Source organism: Euwallacea similis, chromosome 20, assembly GCF_039881205.1.
Source record: "Euwallacea similis isolate ESF13 chromosome 20, ESF131.1, whole genome shotgun sequence".
Classification (NCBI taxonomy): Eukaryota; Metazoa; Arthropoda; class Insecta; order Coleoptera; family Curculionidae; genus Euwallacea; species Euwallacea similis.
Window position 1 is genome coordinate 2148019 of NC_089628.1, and position 19857 is coordinate 2167875.

Genomic DNA, 19857 nt, shown 5'->3' on the forward strand with positions numbered 1-19857 from the left:
TCGGCTGTCGGTGCTCCGCGAATATCTCTGGGTGATTGGGCGAGTGACCTGCTTCTGCAGGGTGCCCCAGAAACAGTAGCACAAAAGAGCATTAGATGTTAGAGGGCGAAAAAGATCCAACCGGGCTTGCCCTGTACAAAAGTCACTTGCTTGTATCCTGCGGGGCGTCAAAGTGATTTTTTACGTCCGCAAATCGAGAATAAGCCCCACAGTGCTTAATTTCCCGACTTGAAATTGCCTCAAACACGACGGTCGGGGACGGAAAGTTTCTGCATCTATCAAAAAAAGTTTTGAGCATTTTCGTGGTTTCAATTGTCACACCGAGAGTATCTTCAAACACGCGCATTCTAATCGAATTCCTAAATTAGATTTCAGGCGTTGTGGCCAGCGATTATTCATATTTGGTCATCGAGGCGCGAGCGTTTCTATATTCGTGTAGGTGTCAAGGATTGTCATATACAGGGTGTCCCAGAAACAATGGTGCTAGAGCGCACGAGAATGGGGCGATTCAGCTAAAATTGCCTTATACGAAGTACTTGAAAAACATCTCAAGTTAATCGTCCCGATACCTTTTATGATTCCACGCAAACCGCTTTGCAAAATCTCCCTTAGGTTCCGAGATACGTGTCGAAAATGAAGGTTCGGAGAAGATGCCTTTCCAGGATCTGAATGGAACTATCCACGGTCAATATTGGACCCAAATGAAACCCAAAACGGCACGTCGAAAATCTCGAACTTTTTCCGAAAGTTTGTCAGAGGGGGGGAAGGACCCATTTTTTGCCATTTCAGACACTGATAGCTTGGGAGTCCGTGGGGCGATTGCCTTAAAAAAAGTCTCAAATTAATCGTCTTGGTGCGCTCTATAATCCCAAGCAAAACCTTAAGTTTCCGAGATGCGGGATGACTTTGGCACCTATTTTTCGCGATTGTTTGGGGCCAAAAATGAAGGTTGCAAAGAGCACTCTGGCAAGGCAGAGTGGAGGTATGGAGGAGCGAATGAAACAAATCTGTCGAAAACAATTTCCTCTTTTATTTCAATTCTAGGTATTTGTTTTTTACTTTTAAACTTACCAAAAGGTACAAAACAATGAGCAGAATTTTAATTACACAATAGAAAAATCATCCCAGGTCGATAATCAACTGTGGTAGCGAAAAATCTCGAAAGGAACAATGATAGAAGTTGGTATCAGTAGTAGAAACCATTACAAAGTCACCGGTAACAAGTACTGAAAAGGAACCCTGGGGCAGCTAATAATATTCATATTCCTTACGTTTGAAGAGTCTTATTTCGTTTAAATTATATTAAATTTCTAAATTACAATACTGAAAAATTTGTCGACAACAAATTCAACTATTTGATAACTCCATTCACGCGAAACCCGAAATGCGAGTAAGTTAAAAAGATAGCCGCACATTAGGAGCGCTCTAGACCCACATTAGCGATATGTATTGAGGGTTTAGAGGCTCTTAATTTGCACATGCAGAAGGAAATTAAAGAATGAGATTCAAAGCAAATAAGCCATAAAACTAAAAAGCAATCCTTTGCGAGCCACCGTTCGCGAATGACCCCAAAATAAATAATTGATTTATCAATGTGCGTGCAACATCTTAAGGATTAAAACAACGCATAAAGCATCAATGCCCATTAATAAGGCACCGCGTCATCGTACTCTCTTTTAAGACTATTCTAACTTTGTCTAAGGCACTGACCAAGAGCCTGACCTGATTGATGTCCATTCAAATTTCGTCAAAGTTGTCAATTTTGCAGCCGGGCTCCAGTCTTTGGTCAAGTCAAATTCAACCTAAACAATATCTTTGGGTTCTCCACTCTTTATACTGCGTTAATTTGGAAATCCTGGCGAATATCTGCCAGGTAATTTTCCTAATTGAGCTTATCTTCCGAAAAACTACCTCTAAAAAATTACGAACAAAATCTAAGTAATAAAATGATGGCCAATGTGTCTCACTACAATGATATGCTGAATTGTTGAAGCATACAAATATCGCCCAAAACGTCTCCAATTAAATCTGAAATTGAATCGATTAGAAATTAAATTTTATTGCTAATTGGAATTAATTACTAATTGAATTGCTAATTGAATTTAATTACTGATTTAAATTACTAATTGAATTTAATAGGAGATGGAAACAGGAAAAATTCAGGCGCTATTGTTGATAAAAATTAAGTAAACAATTAACAAATCTAAATATTACGTTAAGAAAAACAAACTTCAAATAATATTGTTCAACTGCTTACAAAAATCACAGATCGAACTATATCTAACCGTCTAATACTACGTCCATACAAGTCATCAGGCAAGAACATTAACTATTGAAAATGGCGCCTGGAAGGCTCTTACAAGTCACATCGTTATCAGTAAAAATATTCTTGGAGGAATTCTATTTGGAGGAATCTACATAGAAGACCTGCAAAGGCTCTATATTCGGAGGTTCTTATACTAGGTATAGTATGACGCAGCTACTCCCGTCTTCTATTATGCTACTATAGTGGTCAGCGGCGACCAATGGGGACGACTCAAAGAGCCTTTGGGAGCAATCAATTTTCGGTGCTTGCAAACTCGACTTGAAGCCGAAAATTTACGTCTTCGTTATCGATAATTTGGTCAAAGGCTTTGTTACCAAAACGCAAATTTCCGGCCGTTCACCCCTGATAAAGAAACTGAAACGGTCCCGGGTTCCAGCCGGGGGCGAACCTTCTAAGCTGATAAGACCCGCATACTCCCGACCCTTCGATTCGTTGCGATAACAACCCCGCAATATCCCTCCTCACCCCCTTCAATAGGACTCGATGATTTCCCTGATGCTCACGTAAGTGCCAGTCAAGAATCCCACCAGTCCGAAGAAAATCAGGAACAGATTCTTGTACAACCTGAAATTGTATTTGCCCAGGCCGGGCTCCTCATAGAAGGTCACCAGGTCAATGGTGGCGGGGAAGATCAAGCCCAGCATGGACAAGCAAACTGCCCCCACCAGAGAGATAAATCCGCCCAAGTTGGGGACGAGGATAGCCAGGACTACTGTGACGAAGACCAGGCAGAGTCTTATGGCGGTATTGGCGAAGTTTTGCCTCTCGGTGCTGAAGTTGTTTTTCAGGGCTTTCCAGATGATATCCATGGGTACGTAGAACTGAAGAGCGTAGGTGAAGAAGATGGCCACTGCGATCATGATCTTCACTGACTGGGCCAAACTGCAACAAAAAAATTGAAGGTTTTATTAACTGCGACTATTGAGCGCTTCTTCCGAACACTTACGGCTGGTCCTGGGGGAGGTTCAGAGTAATGCTGCCCTCGGTGGCCTGTCCATATTTCAAGAATCCGAAGAAGCCAGTCGAGGCGTACAAGGCGACCACGAAGAACATGCCAGTATTGAGCACTCCGGGGCATCCGATGAAGTGGCTGGGGTGTTTCATGTTATTTTCCAAGGGCATTACTACACCGATACCTTCAAGGGCGAAGATGGCAGTTCCGAAGAAAATAGGCAGCTTGGTGACGTTCTCATAAGCCGGTTGTGAATCGAACGAGGGTAGGTCGCTGAAGATGTAGTAGAAAGTAACGCTCATGCCGATAGCCACGAGAATGTTGGCAATCATCGACAGGGGAGACAGGAACTTTAGGTTTTTGATGAGATTGACGGGGATGAGGAGCGGAAGCATAGCTGCCATGTACAGTCTTGTATCGAAGTGGTAACCATCCGGGGTGTAGAAGTCTACGACTTGCTTTAAATTTTTAGCAACGAATACGATGTAGACGCAGCAGCACCCGAGTAGATCGATTACAAGGAACAGGTTGATGCTGGCTTTGGCGAACTTCGCCCACGGGCGGAATCCCTTGGGACCGGCCAAGAAAGCGGCTTCGGCCACCTCGGCGAAGCCCAGACTCGGCACTTTGGTCCGCCTGCATAGCTCATGCGCACTTTTGACTAAGATGTGGACGCAGTAGGTGCAAATGGCACCGATGGCGAAGGTGCAGATCAGCCCCAGGAATAATCCGGCGTTGGCGAAGGCGAGAGGCATGGCCAGGATGCCGCTCCCCAGGCTCCCTTTGAGTAGGTGGATAAGGGTGTCCATGTCCCTGGAATTTTTTTTCAATTAAGTCGCGGAACATCTTTCAAAGGTGTCTCGCAGCTACGCGTAATACAGGGTGTCGGACTTATTTGTGTCTCGTCAAAATCGGAAAAATTTCGATGAGCTCCCGATCGCTCCCTAATGACCTCAGATTCAAGAACGTAGCTCCTGGATGGATTGCCAGCTTGTTACTATTATTTTTCCGTCAATATTGCCTTCTACCTTTGGGAAAATTACGATGATATAATGGTAATTATTCTATAACCCTCTTCCCCTCTCCCCTAGAAGGCAATAACCAGAGCATTGGATGATTCCAATTTACCTTAATCTTTGGCCGATATCGGCCTAATCCGGCTAATAAAATGCCCACTAATATCCCTATCTATGAAGCACGGAGAACCATGCAGATGATATCATCAACTTTTTAAAGAGTTTTATTTAGACATTTATTTCTACTATTTATCCATAGTATTTATTTATACTATTTATCCATACAATCTATTCATACTATTTATTTGTATTGGCATTCACAGGCCGCGCACCATCAATCGCTCTTTAACTGGAACTCCTAAAGATGGTGATTAAATTTAAATTTAGTCAATTATAAATAGCTCGATATCCGGGAGATGCCTGCTCAAAGCGATCAACTACAAATTCAAAGAGTTTTCTGGCACAGGAGGCGCAGAGGGTTTGAGGTCTTGCGTGCGAACCGCACTGGATAAAAAATACTTACGAAGTTGGATGATCCAGCTTCCTATGCTGGAACGGATCATATTCGCCGACTTCCACGTCCCGGGTATTGCAAAGAGGAATCGTTGAGCCATTTGCAGACACGGCCTGGACCGGCGGTTCTCCAACCTTCTCAGGTTTGTAGCTGTAATTTGGTAAAGATTAGACTGGGAACTTTAGTTTAAGACAGACCCCGTTTACACAATAAAACTGCACTTTAAACGTCTCATTATCGAAATTTTAATTAGTTTTGTTACCGTGCCGTAAATCGACCGCAAAACCCGAGTAACTTTACCTGGAAGGCAACAAAGCAAAGATAGAGCTTCGGTCAGTAGTCGGTTCTAAGGAAAGTAATTGTTTTGTAGATGGAAACAGTTTTAATCCTGCAAAGTCCAGGAGACTTTAACAGAAAAGCGGTGGAGCAGAGGAAGAGCTTCGGTCAGTAGTTCCGAGGAAGTTATCTTTCAGATAGAGTTCTCTGTGTTTTGCTCTATTGCATGCAGTAACATCTCGCTCAATTTCAACGCGTTTGCATTATCTTTAAAAACTAGCGGTTTACAGATTCCCGCTCAATCTAACGTTGTGTAAACTGGGTCTTAACATTTGGTTAAGAAATGGGTACGTCATGGTTAGTAACAGTGTTCCAGAATTGACTGTATAACGAATGTATGTCCTGGTTTTCTGAAATGGGTAAACTGTGATCTAAACTGGTGACTGTGAGCTTATGACTTATTGGAAACTTATGAAAGGAGGTCCAGGAATAAGGGATGCGCTCTTGATTTAAATATTTCATGAACATGCTATACTGTGTTGAGCTTCACATGATGTGCAAGTGGATGAAGAGTGCGCGACTGAGGACATTCGAGAGATTTCTTTCCACATTTTGAGGCGTTTCGAGTGGTCAACCATTCGTGATTTCGTCAATTAAGCGGTTAGCGGCGTAATGTGCATTTCTATATGGGAAGCCGAAATTAAGCCCCAGAGGGGGTTATAATGAAGGAACTGCGGCTTGCAGAAGCAAAGTAAGCATTTTAAGCAACCGGAAGATCGAAGAGGGATCGTTCCTTCGAGGAGATACCTGTACACCGCAGAAAGCCTCAACACGCGCCTTTAGGGCCCTTGAGCACTGAGGGCGTACACAGGAAATGGGGGGCACCCCCGGCATGTAAAGCGGCACTAAGGTGCCTTCGGTATCGTGTCGAAGGAATAGAAGAAACGTTTGCGCTGGGAGTTTCCTCGCATTCTCCTCACACCTCACAATTTACAAATATACTTTTTTTTCGATTCGTGAGAAATTTCGTAAATTCATACAAATAAGCCTCTTTCACTTTCTTTTCACTCTCTCGCAAATGCTCAGATCACAGGTTGACGCCTCGAAATGCTGCGAAATTCATTCTTATCAGGATCGGAATTCGAGTCCACTTTGAATTTGAAATTTACAATAATTTATTACGTTTAAAATGTAATTTATTGTAAATTGTAATAAATTAAATTGTGAATATGGCCAATTGGAAATACGCTTTATGAATTATAATAATTTACGTGAAACGAATAATTGCAAGAAATTATCAGCATTTCAGTGGAAGTTTGTTTGAACAAGCGTTTGTGCAATTTAATCAGATACAAAATAGCAAAAGCGATACACTTGCACAAACCATAACAAGGAAAGGGAAGGATGTTTTGAGGATCCATAGGTGACATCATTGGGTGGCAATGAACTAAACGGGACAACTAAAACCTGGTCTGAACTCTTTGCAAAATATAAATATAAAATTTTTGTATTTGTACCGTTAGCAGTCCAAGACAGAAAGAATTCCCGCAGCTCCCACTCAGCAGCATAACATAGCTATGCGTAGCTATGCCGCTCTCAGCACACACCACTTTGGGCCGTACTTCGTATGAGGGCTCCGAAAACTGACTTGTGACAATAGAATTGACTAAACTTACAAAATATTATCAAAACAACACTATGCAACCATGTATAAACGCATTGGCATGCCTATTCTTGTATCGCCGTCTCTTCAGATTATACACTATGTATATGGTACCGTTACGGAATTTTTGGAAATAAAAGCAGACAAATTCTGGACCTTCGTAAGAGATTAGTAACAATCGGAATAGTGTCTATCATTATCAAGGGAAACGTGAAACCAGTCAGTATCTTCTGCTTACGTCGGCCGAGGATATTCTAAACCACTGCGTACGTTTAAATGTTTTAGTAAGGTGTTGTCTTACAGTGGTCGTGTTGTCCTCAATAAGCAATAATAGAAGGAAGATAATAGATAAGCGGAATATGAGAAGCCAAAACATCACAACACCAGTTGGAAATTAATCGCAAACAACAAACTCATGCGGTGAGAGGTCCCGAAGAGTCGAGAGTGAGTGCTGGACAAGGCTTCTCTTTTATGGCTCATCAGTTTGTAGAAAGATACTCAATGGTCCCACTTTCGAGGGGGAAAGCGCCCTAACGGTTTCATGCCTGCAGATATACATGGTTTTAAATAATACAATATATGTATAAATACTTCCAAACACCAAATAGTAAAGTTAACCATCATTATTAAGGCCAGTAAGAAACATTAACAAATAAATTTACTGACAATTTAGGATTTTAAAAATGGAAAATAAATGATGCACATAATAGAACAAAATTTTTCTAAGTAGAATACCTTTTAAAAAAGAAGCATTGTGATGTTCGATGGATGAATTTTGATTTTTTTGGTTGGAAAAGGATGTGGAACTGGTGTGACTTACCTTGACATTAGGGGTTGTAGTTGTGTGTTTACCCCACCCTTTTTGGTGTCCACTTGGACTATTAATTGGGGCTGAAACAAAAAGGTAAAATGAGAGACAGAGGAATAAAAGATCGATTAATAGGGGTGAAACAAAATACTTGCTAATAGGCCGTGGGTATTAGAAATGCGAGGCTTCGTGTGTTCAAACATTCCAAGGAGCCTTAAAATCTATCATAGACGGCATATTCGACTTATTAGCATCGACGTAAAAAAAAGATTGGAGATCGCCGATGAAGCTTTGCTTACCAATTTTATTTAGTGCAACTCTTAAAGTTAATTTTTATTGCTTACAGCTCTATAAATTGCGTTAACAAAAAACATCCAACCGTTTTCTATATTTTTTTTCTATACGCGTTTTCCTCCATTTTTTTAAACTTTTTTATTACACTTTTTGTCTATTCTTTTTTCTCCACATTTTTACAAACTTTTTCCTACATTTATTTTACTCTTTTCATCTACACCTTTTCCGCGCTTTTTCCCGCCCCTGTTTTCCTAGCTTCTCGAGAAATAACGGCAAGCCCTTCCGACTAACCAAACACTGATAAACATGGAGCCGACGAGCCGCTTATCGCCATATTTTCCCAATTTAGGACACCGCTTACTTACAAAATGGATTTCGAAATGACGCGATACGATTCGCTATTTCCTGGCTAAAATTCGAACTGAAATTGCACACCCAATAAGCTTTCTTATGCTATATGGGAAGTGCCCGTATTTGGCTTATTGGCACCTACTTAAATAGATTGCGGCTAACGTTAAACCACGGTCCACAATAAACAGGAAACCACTTCATTCCATAAAGACACTGAACAGGATATAATGTCTCGCACAGTGTAATAAATGCGACTTGAAAACAATAATTAAACGAGAAGTGCCTTATAGAAACTTGCCGTGAAAAAAGAAATATCATGTCGCAGAGAAGAGACACGAGGAGCTGAAAAAATATGGAAATGAAAAATAATGGAAAATTAATAGATACTATGGAAGAACATAGACAACTTTAATAATCAATTTGGGGCCTGAATTCACTGCAGATTTGGCCCTCAGAGAATTTCTCGCAATTTTTGTGATTTTCAATACTTCTTGTATGAGTCTTAGAGGAAGTCAAGAAGAGGTTTTTTTACGACTTCTTGGAATGTGGGTTCGAGTTGCCTCAAATGAACCGAAATTTTACTGCACGAAATTGCCATTACTAGGGTTAAGCGGAAAATCAAAAGGCCCAAAACAACAATTTGCAAGCTTTACATCCCCCATTTGCTGTGCCTGCAGATATACAAATTTCCTAATTACGTACTTGAATCGCCAGAGTAATTAATCTAAAGCCCACACTGTTTATTGTTTAACATTTGGCGGTTATGAAGAGGAAATAATTATTTGCACACATTTTATGAGCTATTTTTAGCCGGTACTCATTGAAGGGGAACGATCGACAGTCAGGAAATCCTAATCAAACTGATTAAATGGGCGGATTAAAATCCGGGAATGATTCTCCTATGCCTCCCGACACATATATTCTTGTACCTCGTTAGGAATCTGTATCTGAGCTAAAAAATGTTAATTAAACGTTCTTAAAAGGTCGTTTGCCTTGTAAGTCACATAACTGATTCTAGCATGTATTTTCTACTAAAGAATGTGTGCGATCGGTCATTCAGCGCATATGCCTTCCTATACATCGAAGAACAGCTTTATGTTCCTCTTTTCCCTCAACAATTATTGTTGTTTCCATAGCTAATCGTTAAAATGGCACTAAAATTGCTCGTAAAAACAGCGAAACTTTCCGCAGTAATAACAACAATAACCATTTACGGGATTAATATCGGGTGTCCAGGCGAACCCTGGACATAGGAGATTAATGTGGGAAATCGGTTTTTATTTTTTTGTCCCTGCACGGATTACCCAATTGAAAAACTTTTACATGGAGGTCATAGTACTCAAGACCGGCCATTATTCTGCATTTTTTTCAATCTTTTAATTACAGCCGTTTTGGCTCGAAACACCTCCAAGTTTCAAAATTTTGAATGTCCCGCGCAACCGTGAGTGAGATGAAAGATACAGGTTACGCCTTCGTATTATCATTATAGGTCAATAAGAACCTTGTTTGTTTACTGTGGATATATCAAAGCAGATCACATGATAATTATCCTCAAGTTTTCTATTGATTTTTCACTGAATTAAGTCGTAAATAATTTAAAAATTGCTTAGAAATTAGCAAAAAGAGAAAATTCATTTGACATGGGGTTTTTACACTTATAATGTGAGCTACTTTGTATTTGTTTAATTCTGACTTTGACCTTGGCCAATCGTAATCTCGAAAGCTTACGCGGGACACTCAAATTTTTCAAATCCGGACACGTTTTGAGCCGAAGCGGCTCTAATTAGAAGATTGAAAAAACTACGGAGCGATGACCAGTCTTGAGTATTATGACCTGCATGTAAAAGTTTTTTAATTGAATAATCCGTGCAGGCGCAAAAAAGTAAAAACCGATTTCCCGTGTTAATCTATGTCTTGGGTTCGCCTGGACGCACGGTAGAGTAAATCATGGGCGTGCAATTTTTCATTAAGTACTTTTAGTGCTGATCAATGAGTCAATTGCCATTTGAATGTTGAGTCAAAGTAAGTGTAACAACAATTCATATGAGGTGTCGAGTTTCATCCCAGCGATAAGAGAAGCTCGACAGTTTGGCTTATCCACATGCGAGGTATGCGAATTTTTAAACAATTAAGCCATTTGTTTAAAAACAACAGGCGCCAACTAACTGTTATTATTTGAGTGAGCCTTAGTTCTATTATCGAAGTGTAAATTGAAATAGCCCACATTTTTCCCAAGGTTTATGCTTCGGCCGATAGACGCCGGACAATTGACCAATTAATGCTCGAAAATGTCGATTTAAACTAGCTTAGACCTTTATTAATCACGAATTGGTCGCATTAGGTGGGAAAACTGGCAAAAGGAAAAATTGTCAAAAAACATTTCAAGAAAACGAATCAATCAAAAATAAAAAAATTACAACGCACGAGAAGAGGAAAACACGAAAATTACGGTACCCACATAAATATACTTGATCATAGTCCTTGTTTGTGTTATGAAACTAAATCTAATCAAGGAAACTTACGTTCAACTGCATAACATCACGTGCATAATATAGCAAAATTTAAGTGACCGAAATTTCTAAAAATAAGAACATCAGTCAATTGGACTGGCAATTGAAAATTGCTTTAAAACGGCTTGCAAACATTTATTCGGGCTTTTAATGATCGCAAATTTCTGAAAAGCACTATTAAAGCTGATCAAAAAGGTGTATGAAGCGCTTGTGCCATAACATAAAATCACAAAAATTTAAGATGGCACTGGAAAACTTTATATCATCTTGATGCTATTAACGCACTTCCCCCTCAATCCTCATCTTTCCTCAAAACTCGTGAAGGAAATAAATTTTATGACAAAAACGCGATCTCAGTCAAATGGTGTGGTAATTAAAAATTGCTTTTATTAAGCTCATAAAAATTATATTGGACATCTAAATAATCCTCAGCTTCTGGAAATCAACATTTAAAGCATTAAAAGTATGCATAAAGCATTTGCCTCGTGATACGAAATCGCAAAAATCTAAGGCAGCACTAATGAATCCCGCATTATTTTGATATGATTAGTTCACATCCTCTTCTTTAAAGTCATGTTTCCTGAAAAGCCATGTACTAAATAATTTTGCAATCATTGTTTGCACAAGATAAGGTCTAAGTTAAGTAAGTCGGATTACTTAAGCTATATTCCTATTTGATTGTTATAGACCGGAATTATTTACTTAGAAAATGATTCACTCCGTATTTCGAAAATTTCAGACGGGTTTTTCGTCTTGTAAATATGAAGTTATGGTTCTTAAACCGATAAAGAAATTTTATTGGTCAAACTATGTAAACCAGGGGAATTCTTAAGTTTAGTTATTAGACCGCGAAATGCGCATTAAAGCTTTTGGACTTGAAGCTGCAATCCTCGGATTTTCCAAGTGTATGGTGTAGAGGTCCACAATTCAAACATTTATAGAAATTCAATTTAGTTTGCACAAGTTAATAAACCCACCAAATAAACTGAAACTGGTTTTCAGTCTCAAAACTCACATTCACACCTACTTTTGCATTGTTAATGTATGTTAATTTTTACGTCAGAGAGTGTCGACACCATCAAATTTACATATAATACTTATTCATTGGACAAGTGGAGTTTCTCTTATAGAAAAATGGACAATTCGGGCGAATTTAATGAGGAAATGGGTTTTGTGACAACGTTAGAGATAGGTGGATAGACGCCTCGCAACAGGGGAAGGTAGAGCAGTTTTTGTACTTAAATTTGCATCTACGTCACGGAAAAAGTAGATGCTTCCAAGTTTTCTTTGGCCAATAATGTTTTTCTCACTTTAAAATATGGTAAAGGTTCTTGACTTCTTATCAGGAAGTACAAAATGGAACAGGAAATTCATACGCCTCTAACGCCCGTAGGCAAAGGTCATTACAATTTATACCTACTGTTCTTGAGACAGTGATCGAGTCATTCAAGGCTGATCAGTTTCAAATTAAACACGGTTAGGTGCGCAGTTAAAAAATTTAACATTTAAATTAAAAAATATGTCTTCGGGAAATAGTCGCAAAATCTCCGGGCAAGAAAATATGTGTTATTTTACAACGCCGAAAAATTTGACCAGCAAATTACCAATAGCCAATTTTAAAGGGTAAATTACAGGCCAATTTCATTTTGTGTGTCAAAAGTGTTAACCGTCATTTGAATGACATATGTCACTCATTCTGCCATTTATGTCACACATGCCACTCATTCTGTCATTATTGAAGTTGATGGTCAAACTAAAAAATCTTCCCACAAAGTTTAATATGTCATATACATGTTGATCAAGTATTTTTGCGGTAATTTGCCAATTGGACTATTGTCAAACTGTCCTACTTCAGGATGAATAACCCCTAACATATGTTCTCCGAATAAATTTCTTTACGAAAATAACATAGTTGTTTATAACAACACTTCGTTGATTTTGTTCGAAACAAAATGCTTTAAACAGTGCTGAAAAAGTAGAACCTTAGACATTGTCTAAAACAATAGTTCTAAACGTAACAACCTGGTTAGGTGACTCCTATTCTTAAATCTGCGAGTTATTTATAGCCCAACACAGGGCCGTACTAAGACAGTAGCATTGCAAAAGCAGCGTATTAGCATAACGTTCAGTTATACCAGGTGCACATCAAGAAGTCCAAGGTTGAGCCCCATTCATGCGTCTATATATCATTAATGCATATGGACAGATGGAGGGTTCTCGATCTTATTTTATGAGATGGTACATACCAGCGGGAGAACGTTTTTACTCTGCAGCCTACGTAAAATGTTCGAGCAAGGAAAAATATATGAGCTTACCGAATGTTTTACCGGTAAATTACTGGTAAAATTTGGTCAATGCAGAAAACAATGTGAGAATTCGATTCGACGTGTGGTAAAAGTCTAATTTTTTTCTATGTAACGCCAGGTATAAGTGTGCAATCCCTGTCTATCTGTAGTGTACCGGTCACACGGTATATTTCCCTAATGCACGTTCCTATAGATTTCTTCGTCATTTTCGGTAACTTGGTAGTAACTGAGTTTGGGATGCAAAAACTCATTATATATTTTTTTAAATTTAATTTATTAGTGATTTATTAGCTTTTTCGTAAAATCGGTTAGGTGCAAGCTTTCGGTGCGTTTTACCTCGAAATCTTTAATTGAAGTAATTTCCTAACCTTTGGAAAACTATTTCATGACACTAAACGTCCTTTATACATAACGCCCTGTATGAGGTAATTTTTGGAAATAGCTACTAATTATCAAGTTATCAAGCCTATAGGAACCGCAGGCCGCGTGTCGGAGAAGCTTTGGGTTATTCCCTATATGAACACAAATCTACCTATAAATGGGTACTGTTATTCGTCCTCGGACGAATGGTGCCAAAAAATGTTTTTAAAAAATACAAAAAAAAATATAAGTTTGGTGATTATTGGCAAATTTCGACAACAAAAATTAAAAAAATATATAAAAATAAATAAATAAACGAAAGACGTCATTCTTGAACGTCAAATGAACTTTCAGTTCGAAAAATATGTACTCTATGTCGTGAATCATTATTTAGGCAAATAAGATACTAATGAGTATGGAAACAGATATTCATGCCAAAATATGCGTCAAAGTTCAGCATCATAGGTTTGCTTTAATCGGAATTGCGATTTCATCCTTAGTAAACTTCTAATTTACGTCCCACTTGAATGTATTTCATATATTTTGGCAGCATGCAAAGAGTTTGGCTTAGGCTCAAAGAGGCGTCACTAGTTTTATGACTTCGCTCATAAATGACGTCAATGATGATATAATTGTTATGAAAAGCAATGAGCAGTTATAAGTCGTGAAGATATAGGAATCGGGTAAGCTATTAGATTACCAATTTAGGATTCATACACGTGACGAAGAATAAATTGATTTTCGCGTGGCCGCGTTATCTGTGGATTAATCTAATGAGGCAGATAACAGAAAATTAAATAGGTTAAGGTTTTATAGGTATCCAACGAGCAAATTTGATTGTTTTGGTATGAAAAGTGCTCATTTTTTATTTGGTACCTATAGCGAGTGAAAAGCGCAAAACTAGCTCTGTTATACAGAGTGTTTCATGACTAGAGAAGGACACTTTTATAGGGGATTACGCAACTCATTTTCAACAAAAAAGTCGTATAAATAAGAGCCGAATTCTCAACGGTTTAAGAAATATTTTGGTTTTATTTTTCCCTCTAATTTCGTTTTTTTTCGGAATAATTCGATCTAATTCGGCTTTTTCAGACTTCGGGTTAATACGGTTTTTAGGTTTCAAGTTCGTTCGGACTAATTCGTTTTTTCTTATGGGTTCCACTCAGGCAATATCACTTTCAGCATCAACTTTAAGGTCAACGCTAACGCCTAATTTTTAAAAAACCCATTTCTTTATTACTCGATTTTTTATTATTAAATTTCTATAAAACTTTCTAAATGCGTGAAAAAAGCTTCCGTGTTCGTTGGAATCCCCGATAATTATTGGATTTATTATTTTGTGGCTCAATTAAAATCATATTACGCCTACATGCCATCATTCAGCAGAGACGCAGTTCAGAAAAAATATCATGAAGAAAAATGGAAAATTAATGTCACAGAAAATTCGATTTTTGCCATCTAACATCCTGTATATTATTAATTTGCAGTTACTTATAAAAATATATTTGTTTGCGGTTTTTTTTTGTGATTTGTGATTTGTGATTTTTTATCTCACATATCATCCTCTCGGGCCACAAATAACTGATTTAAATGGACACAATTGGACACCGCAAAACTTTACATTTTCGAAATTAAAATGAATAAAAGAGGTTTTTGAGTCTAATTTCGAACACTTCCTGTACCTTAACCATTAATGTGTATCATTAACCTTCACGAGTAAAGGATTCATAAAACCAATACAATTCAATATATAGGGTGTTCTGCGCGTAAAGACGGGTTTCCGGCGTGCCAAATTGACCGAAAATCATTTTCGAAAATTACGTAAACCCGGTGTTTAAAGCTTCAATTTAAGCACGAGGACTGATAGAAGCTTGGTGGCAGCTGCGGGGCAACGTATTAGAAAAACGTTCCATGTGCGAGACTCATTAAAAGGAACAAGATAAGAAACAAGATAAAAACTGTAAAATGTTGAAATTTAAATCGCTATAAAATATTGATCCGAAAAACTTGTGAACAAGTAAAAAGCGTTTAATAGCACGTTTTTTTAACCTTCTCTCGGTTAATTTCTACGTTGAACGGAATTCTCAACCCTCAATTTTAATTCGAATTTAATAACAAATCGAATGGTAATATTAATAATTGTTTATTTAAGTCCAACAAAATTGACTTGTAGTAGGTCAAAAATGACCTTTGAAGTAAAAAATATTTCTCAGTAGCCTTCAATATTTATACTATTTGCGAACCTATTACGTATATTAGTCGCTTCGTCAGACCAGCGTTATGAATAATAATTTTAAAATAATTCGGTGCTAAAATCGACGTTTGCATGATATTTTCGCGGCTTGATGATATCGTTGGCTTAAAAATGTAAGTAAATAAAGAGCAAAAAAATTCAAGAAAGTCAACAAAACCAAACGAGGCTCAAAAGTTGGTGTAAAGCATGGCGCGGAGACTCGGTACGTCCCTGGACGAACACAGGCGCGGTAGTTCGCCCGTACCCAGTACTTTTCCACTCGGCATCCGCATAATCATTATTGTCAACGGTTCTCAGAATCTCAACAGGAGGGTGACTCGAACGAATAATGACGTAAGAAAATAATAATTGCATTCTTCACACCCTTTAATTCTTAATCACAGTGTCACACGATGGCGCAAGCAGAGAATTTTTCTAGAAACGATAAGAGCGCGCTAATCAGGGGGTAATCGAATAATTCATTCATGGAAACAATGATGGATAAGTTTACCAAGAATGATAACAGATAAAATGATGGAACATGGCCGAATCACGGATTACCGGAACGAAACAATTGTGCCTGGGTACGGTCCTGTTCTTCGCACACACCTCGTCTGTTCAACGTCTACTTCACCCAGTACTTTTCCATCGAGTGACGTCACCGACGATTCTTCGACCATGCCCAAATGTTTGGCTTATTTGTGTTCAAATGTTTATTATTCCATATACAGAATGGCGCTTTCAACACTCACTTCGGGTGTAAGCAATTTGTGTAAACATGCACGTTTGTGATGTAATTCGTGCCATGTTTTACATACTGCTCTACAATCGTCATTTATTTAATTTATTTTTTGTTTATTCTTAGAATAGAAAATTAAGTTTTGCGTTCGGAATTACTGATACCGTCCCAAGTTCGAATTTCAATGGTGAAGTTTATTGATTGCTTATTGATATGGTGGTTCCTACAAGTACGCCGCACAAGGCCACAGCGATGGCTGTTGTTGGGGATTGTAGAGGGCCATTTAGTCACGCGTCTCTTTTGAACGTACAAATAACTGAACCGACAAACGAGTTACCAAAAAAGCAAAACAAGATAACGGCATGGGAAAAATAAAATAAATAAATAAAAATTCAAATGTTTTACAATTCAACCTGGAATAACCCCGCGCGACGCGAAAATGATAAACAAAAACAAATAATTACGAAAGTGTGTCAGTCAAAGCTCAAAAGTTGACTTGACACTCCTTTCAAAGGTGCCACGTTTGAAAACGAAAATTCCTACAAATGACTGAACGCCACTGAACTCGTCGCTTCATTTTTGTCCAGTTGGCAATATTTCAGGTTGAGTTACCCATAATTCCCCCAATCAAATGGCGCTAAGATCAAAAAAAAAATTACCTTGTAGCCCCCATGCAGGGGAACAGTCGATTCGTTCCTCTTGACCATGTTTCCGGCTTAAAGTAGAAAATAAATAAATATTTATCACAAAATCACAGACTGTATGGAAAAACTGTTCCGGCTGCTATGTTGGTCGGACCGAAAATAACTTGGCTGCACACCGAGGACGGCGCTGTAACCGATGTTTTACCGCTAGAATGGAAGGGGTAGCCCCCCTCACTGTCAACTGAGTGGCTAAGTTCCTAAATTCTGTACATATTCGCAAAAATTCAATATTTACTTTGATGGATATGTAGGTTTACAGGCATTGGCGTCAGGTTTGATAGCCCATTCGGTAAATCATGCGCAAAAAAATCTGAAATGCTTCGATGCATTCGCAGGTTTAGTGATTAACACAAGATCTCTCGAGAGAAAAAAGTCGGCTGTTTAACTTCACACATCATGTTTAACCGGAAACATGTGATGATGACCCTATTCCCCGCCGCCTTTTTATTAGTATGCAGTGACAAGACATGTCAGTGAGGTTAGAAATTTAAGAAGCAACAAGCTGTCACTTTATTTGTCAAAATAAAGTAAAAAACAAATAAATGAAAATATATGAAATTGGTTCCTTCGGATGGACAATGGACGTTTTGGTCCAGAACTGAAAAATCTCGAGTGGCGTTTTAATGATTCTTGGTTCCGCCCGGAACCAAAGCAGAGGGGTTGTAATCATATGCGAAGAAGACTTGAGTTCTGAAGAAAAATGAGAAGAAATTTAGTCTCAATATTGCAACGTTTCTAAGCTTGATCTGCAACAAACAGGAACACTGAAGAAAGGTTCAAATTCTAAGTGCTCAAAGTACATAAAAATAAAGCATTTGATTTTTGTTGTAAATCAAACAATCGTACTAACATTGCCTCGACTTAACGCGGTCAATATGTCTGGAATATTCTAGGACGATTCGTTGTAGCAATTGAACATTGACAGGAACATGACTGAATTCAGAGGAAGTGACAGTCGTAAAACTGTTGCGCAGCCGCTAAGTGCATTTGGAATTCTATTGAAGGGTAGATATTAAGCGAAAGTCCAACAGTTGCATAACTGTTGACTCTGCTGAGCGCGGCCTAGAACAGGGTCGAGATTCTTCATGTGAGCGCGAAAAACCCGGAAAAATATGAGGTGCAGGCTCATTTACCGATACTGTGGTATATTTTTAATTACCAAAACAAACTTCCTGTTTCAGCATTTCTTGTTGCGAAATAAGTTGCTAAAGCAACACTTTCTAGCAGTTTTTATTGACCATTTTATTTATCGCTAATAATGTCTTCTATCAATTAATTACACTCAATGACCATAACAATTTTATAGTATCCTTTATTGAATTTATTGGCTGGCTAATCGATTCGATTAAGCAGTTGTTCTTTCCGTTACCTGCTTATTGTTGGAATAAAATATTACATCAGATTGATAAGGTTAGCCATTATCGTATGAACCAGTTACAACTGGTTATTCTTGCTTATCGCGAGTCATAATGAAAATAGAAATATGTATAGAAGGTTCTGATGATGGAATGTCGGAGACCCAATCAAGGTCACATGGAGTGTGACATGCTATATGAGCATACCTACTCTTTCCATTGAATACATACCAGTACCAGACAAGGGCAGGGAAATTCGATAATTCAATACGTTTTTTGGGTTTTTACGTGAAGAATGGAACTCGAAATGAAGATTACATATACAGGGTATCCGTTTCTGAAGCCCAACCACCAGGATCTCGGTAACCGTAAAAGATACCAGGTTAAAGTTAGACAATTGGAGTTTTGTCATTTCAAAATTTGAAAAATTCCGCTGCATTTCGGAGATATTCGAAAAGACCGAAATTTTCGAAAAACGTTTTCATTTTTTCCTCAGCTTATTTCGCGGGGTCATGCACTTCATTATTGCAACTTTTTCTTTTCCACGTGACGATGTCATATTTTAAATCCCACGTTTCGATTATCGGCAACCATCATCGACTTTATTAATTTCTTACGGGCGCCATCTTAGATTTTCACGTTTTCGCATTCAGCTTTTTTTCCCCATTAACCATGATGTTGAGATTCAGTCTTGCAGTTTAGTCAAAAATATAAAAAATCCTGTTTCAGGCCGTGGTGGACACGCTTTGCCCTTTTTTAGTGGATTTGTTTCAGGTTCATATGAAATTTTTTATAACACGAAGTGCGAACTGTTTGGCAAATGAAAGTTTTAACCCTGCTAGATAGGCAAAATCCCAGTTCAATTTATTCCTAATTTGAACGCTCCAGGCTTGGTTACATTCGAAAATGCACCGTGTTATTCCGGGATTTTAAGCAGTTAAGTTTACCTATATAAATAAGTGCTTCATTAAATGTATGTTGCACACTAACGATAAATATGATGATGAGTTTCAATTATCGGGTTAATATTTTTATTGTGATGTAATTAGTCACGCGGCTATCCGGAAGTTGATAATACAGTCAGGTGTTTTATACTTTCACCTTTCGCATGATTTTGTGACAAAAGTAACCACTTAACATTGCTCAAACGAAATTTAGATTGTTTACGTTTTCGTAAGTTAATAAAATAAATGCGAAATTGTCACATTTTGACGTAAACGTTATTGTTAATAAATTACAAATGGCAGCTTTTGCCAACTAACTTTTATTAGTTTCAAAATTTAATAGTTTTCTTTTGGATTCGTCTCAAAACTTTAGGTATAATTCGCATGATCTAACTTATTACTATTTTGTTTGTTAAATCTTTCCGAAATATTGACGATTGAAGCCTTTTTTACACTTTCAAGGGCGGTAAGTTCCTAACGGCTAAAGCTAGAACAAAACGGATCTC

At 38.1% G+C, this 19857-nt stretch overlaps 1 protein-coding gene across 4 annotated transcripts in view; it reads right to left on the reverse strand.

Annotated features, from left to right (window-relative positions):
* Positions 1-1012: 1012 nt before the first annotated feature.
* LOC136415703 (proton-coupled amino acid transporter-like protein CG1139) overlaps positions 1013-19857 on the reverse strand; it is a 31979-nt gene continuing 13134 nt past the window's right edge. For 3 of the 4 annotated variants that reach the window (XM_066400434.1, XM_066400432.1, XM_066400433.1), the window contains exons 2-5: positions 7568-7638; positions 4818-4958; positions 3273-4091; positions 1013-3208 (exon numbers count right to left, since the gene is read on the reverse strand). In XM_066400434.1, the coding sequence (XP_066256531.1) occupies positions 2797-3208; positions 3273-4091; positions 4818-4958; positions 7568-7575 (1380 nt within the window). In that variant the 5' untranslated portion in view covers positions 7576-7638 and the 3' untranslated portion in view covers positions 1013-2796. Of the gene's footprint in view, positions 3209-3272; positions 4092-4817; positions 4959-7567; positions 7639-17007; positions 17182-19857 lie in introns of those variants that run through there. The other variant, XM_066400431.1, reaches the window with a different exon arrangement.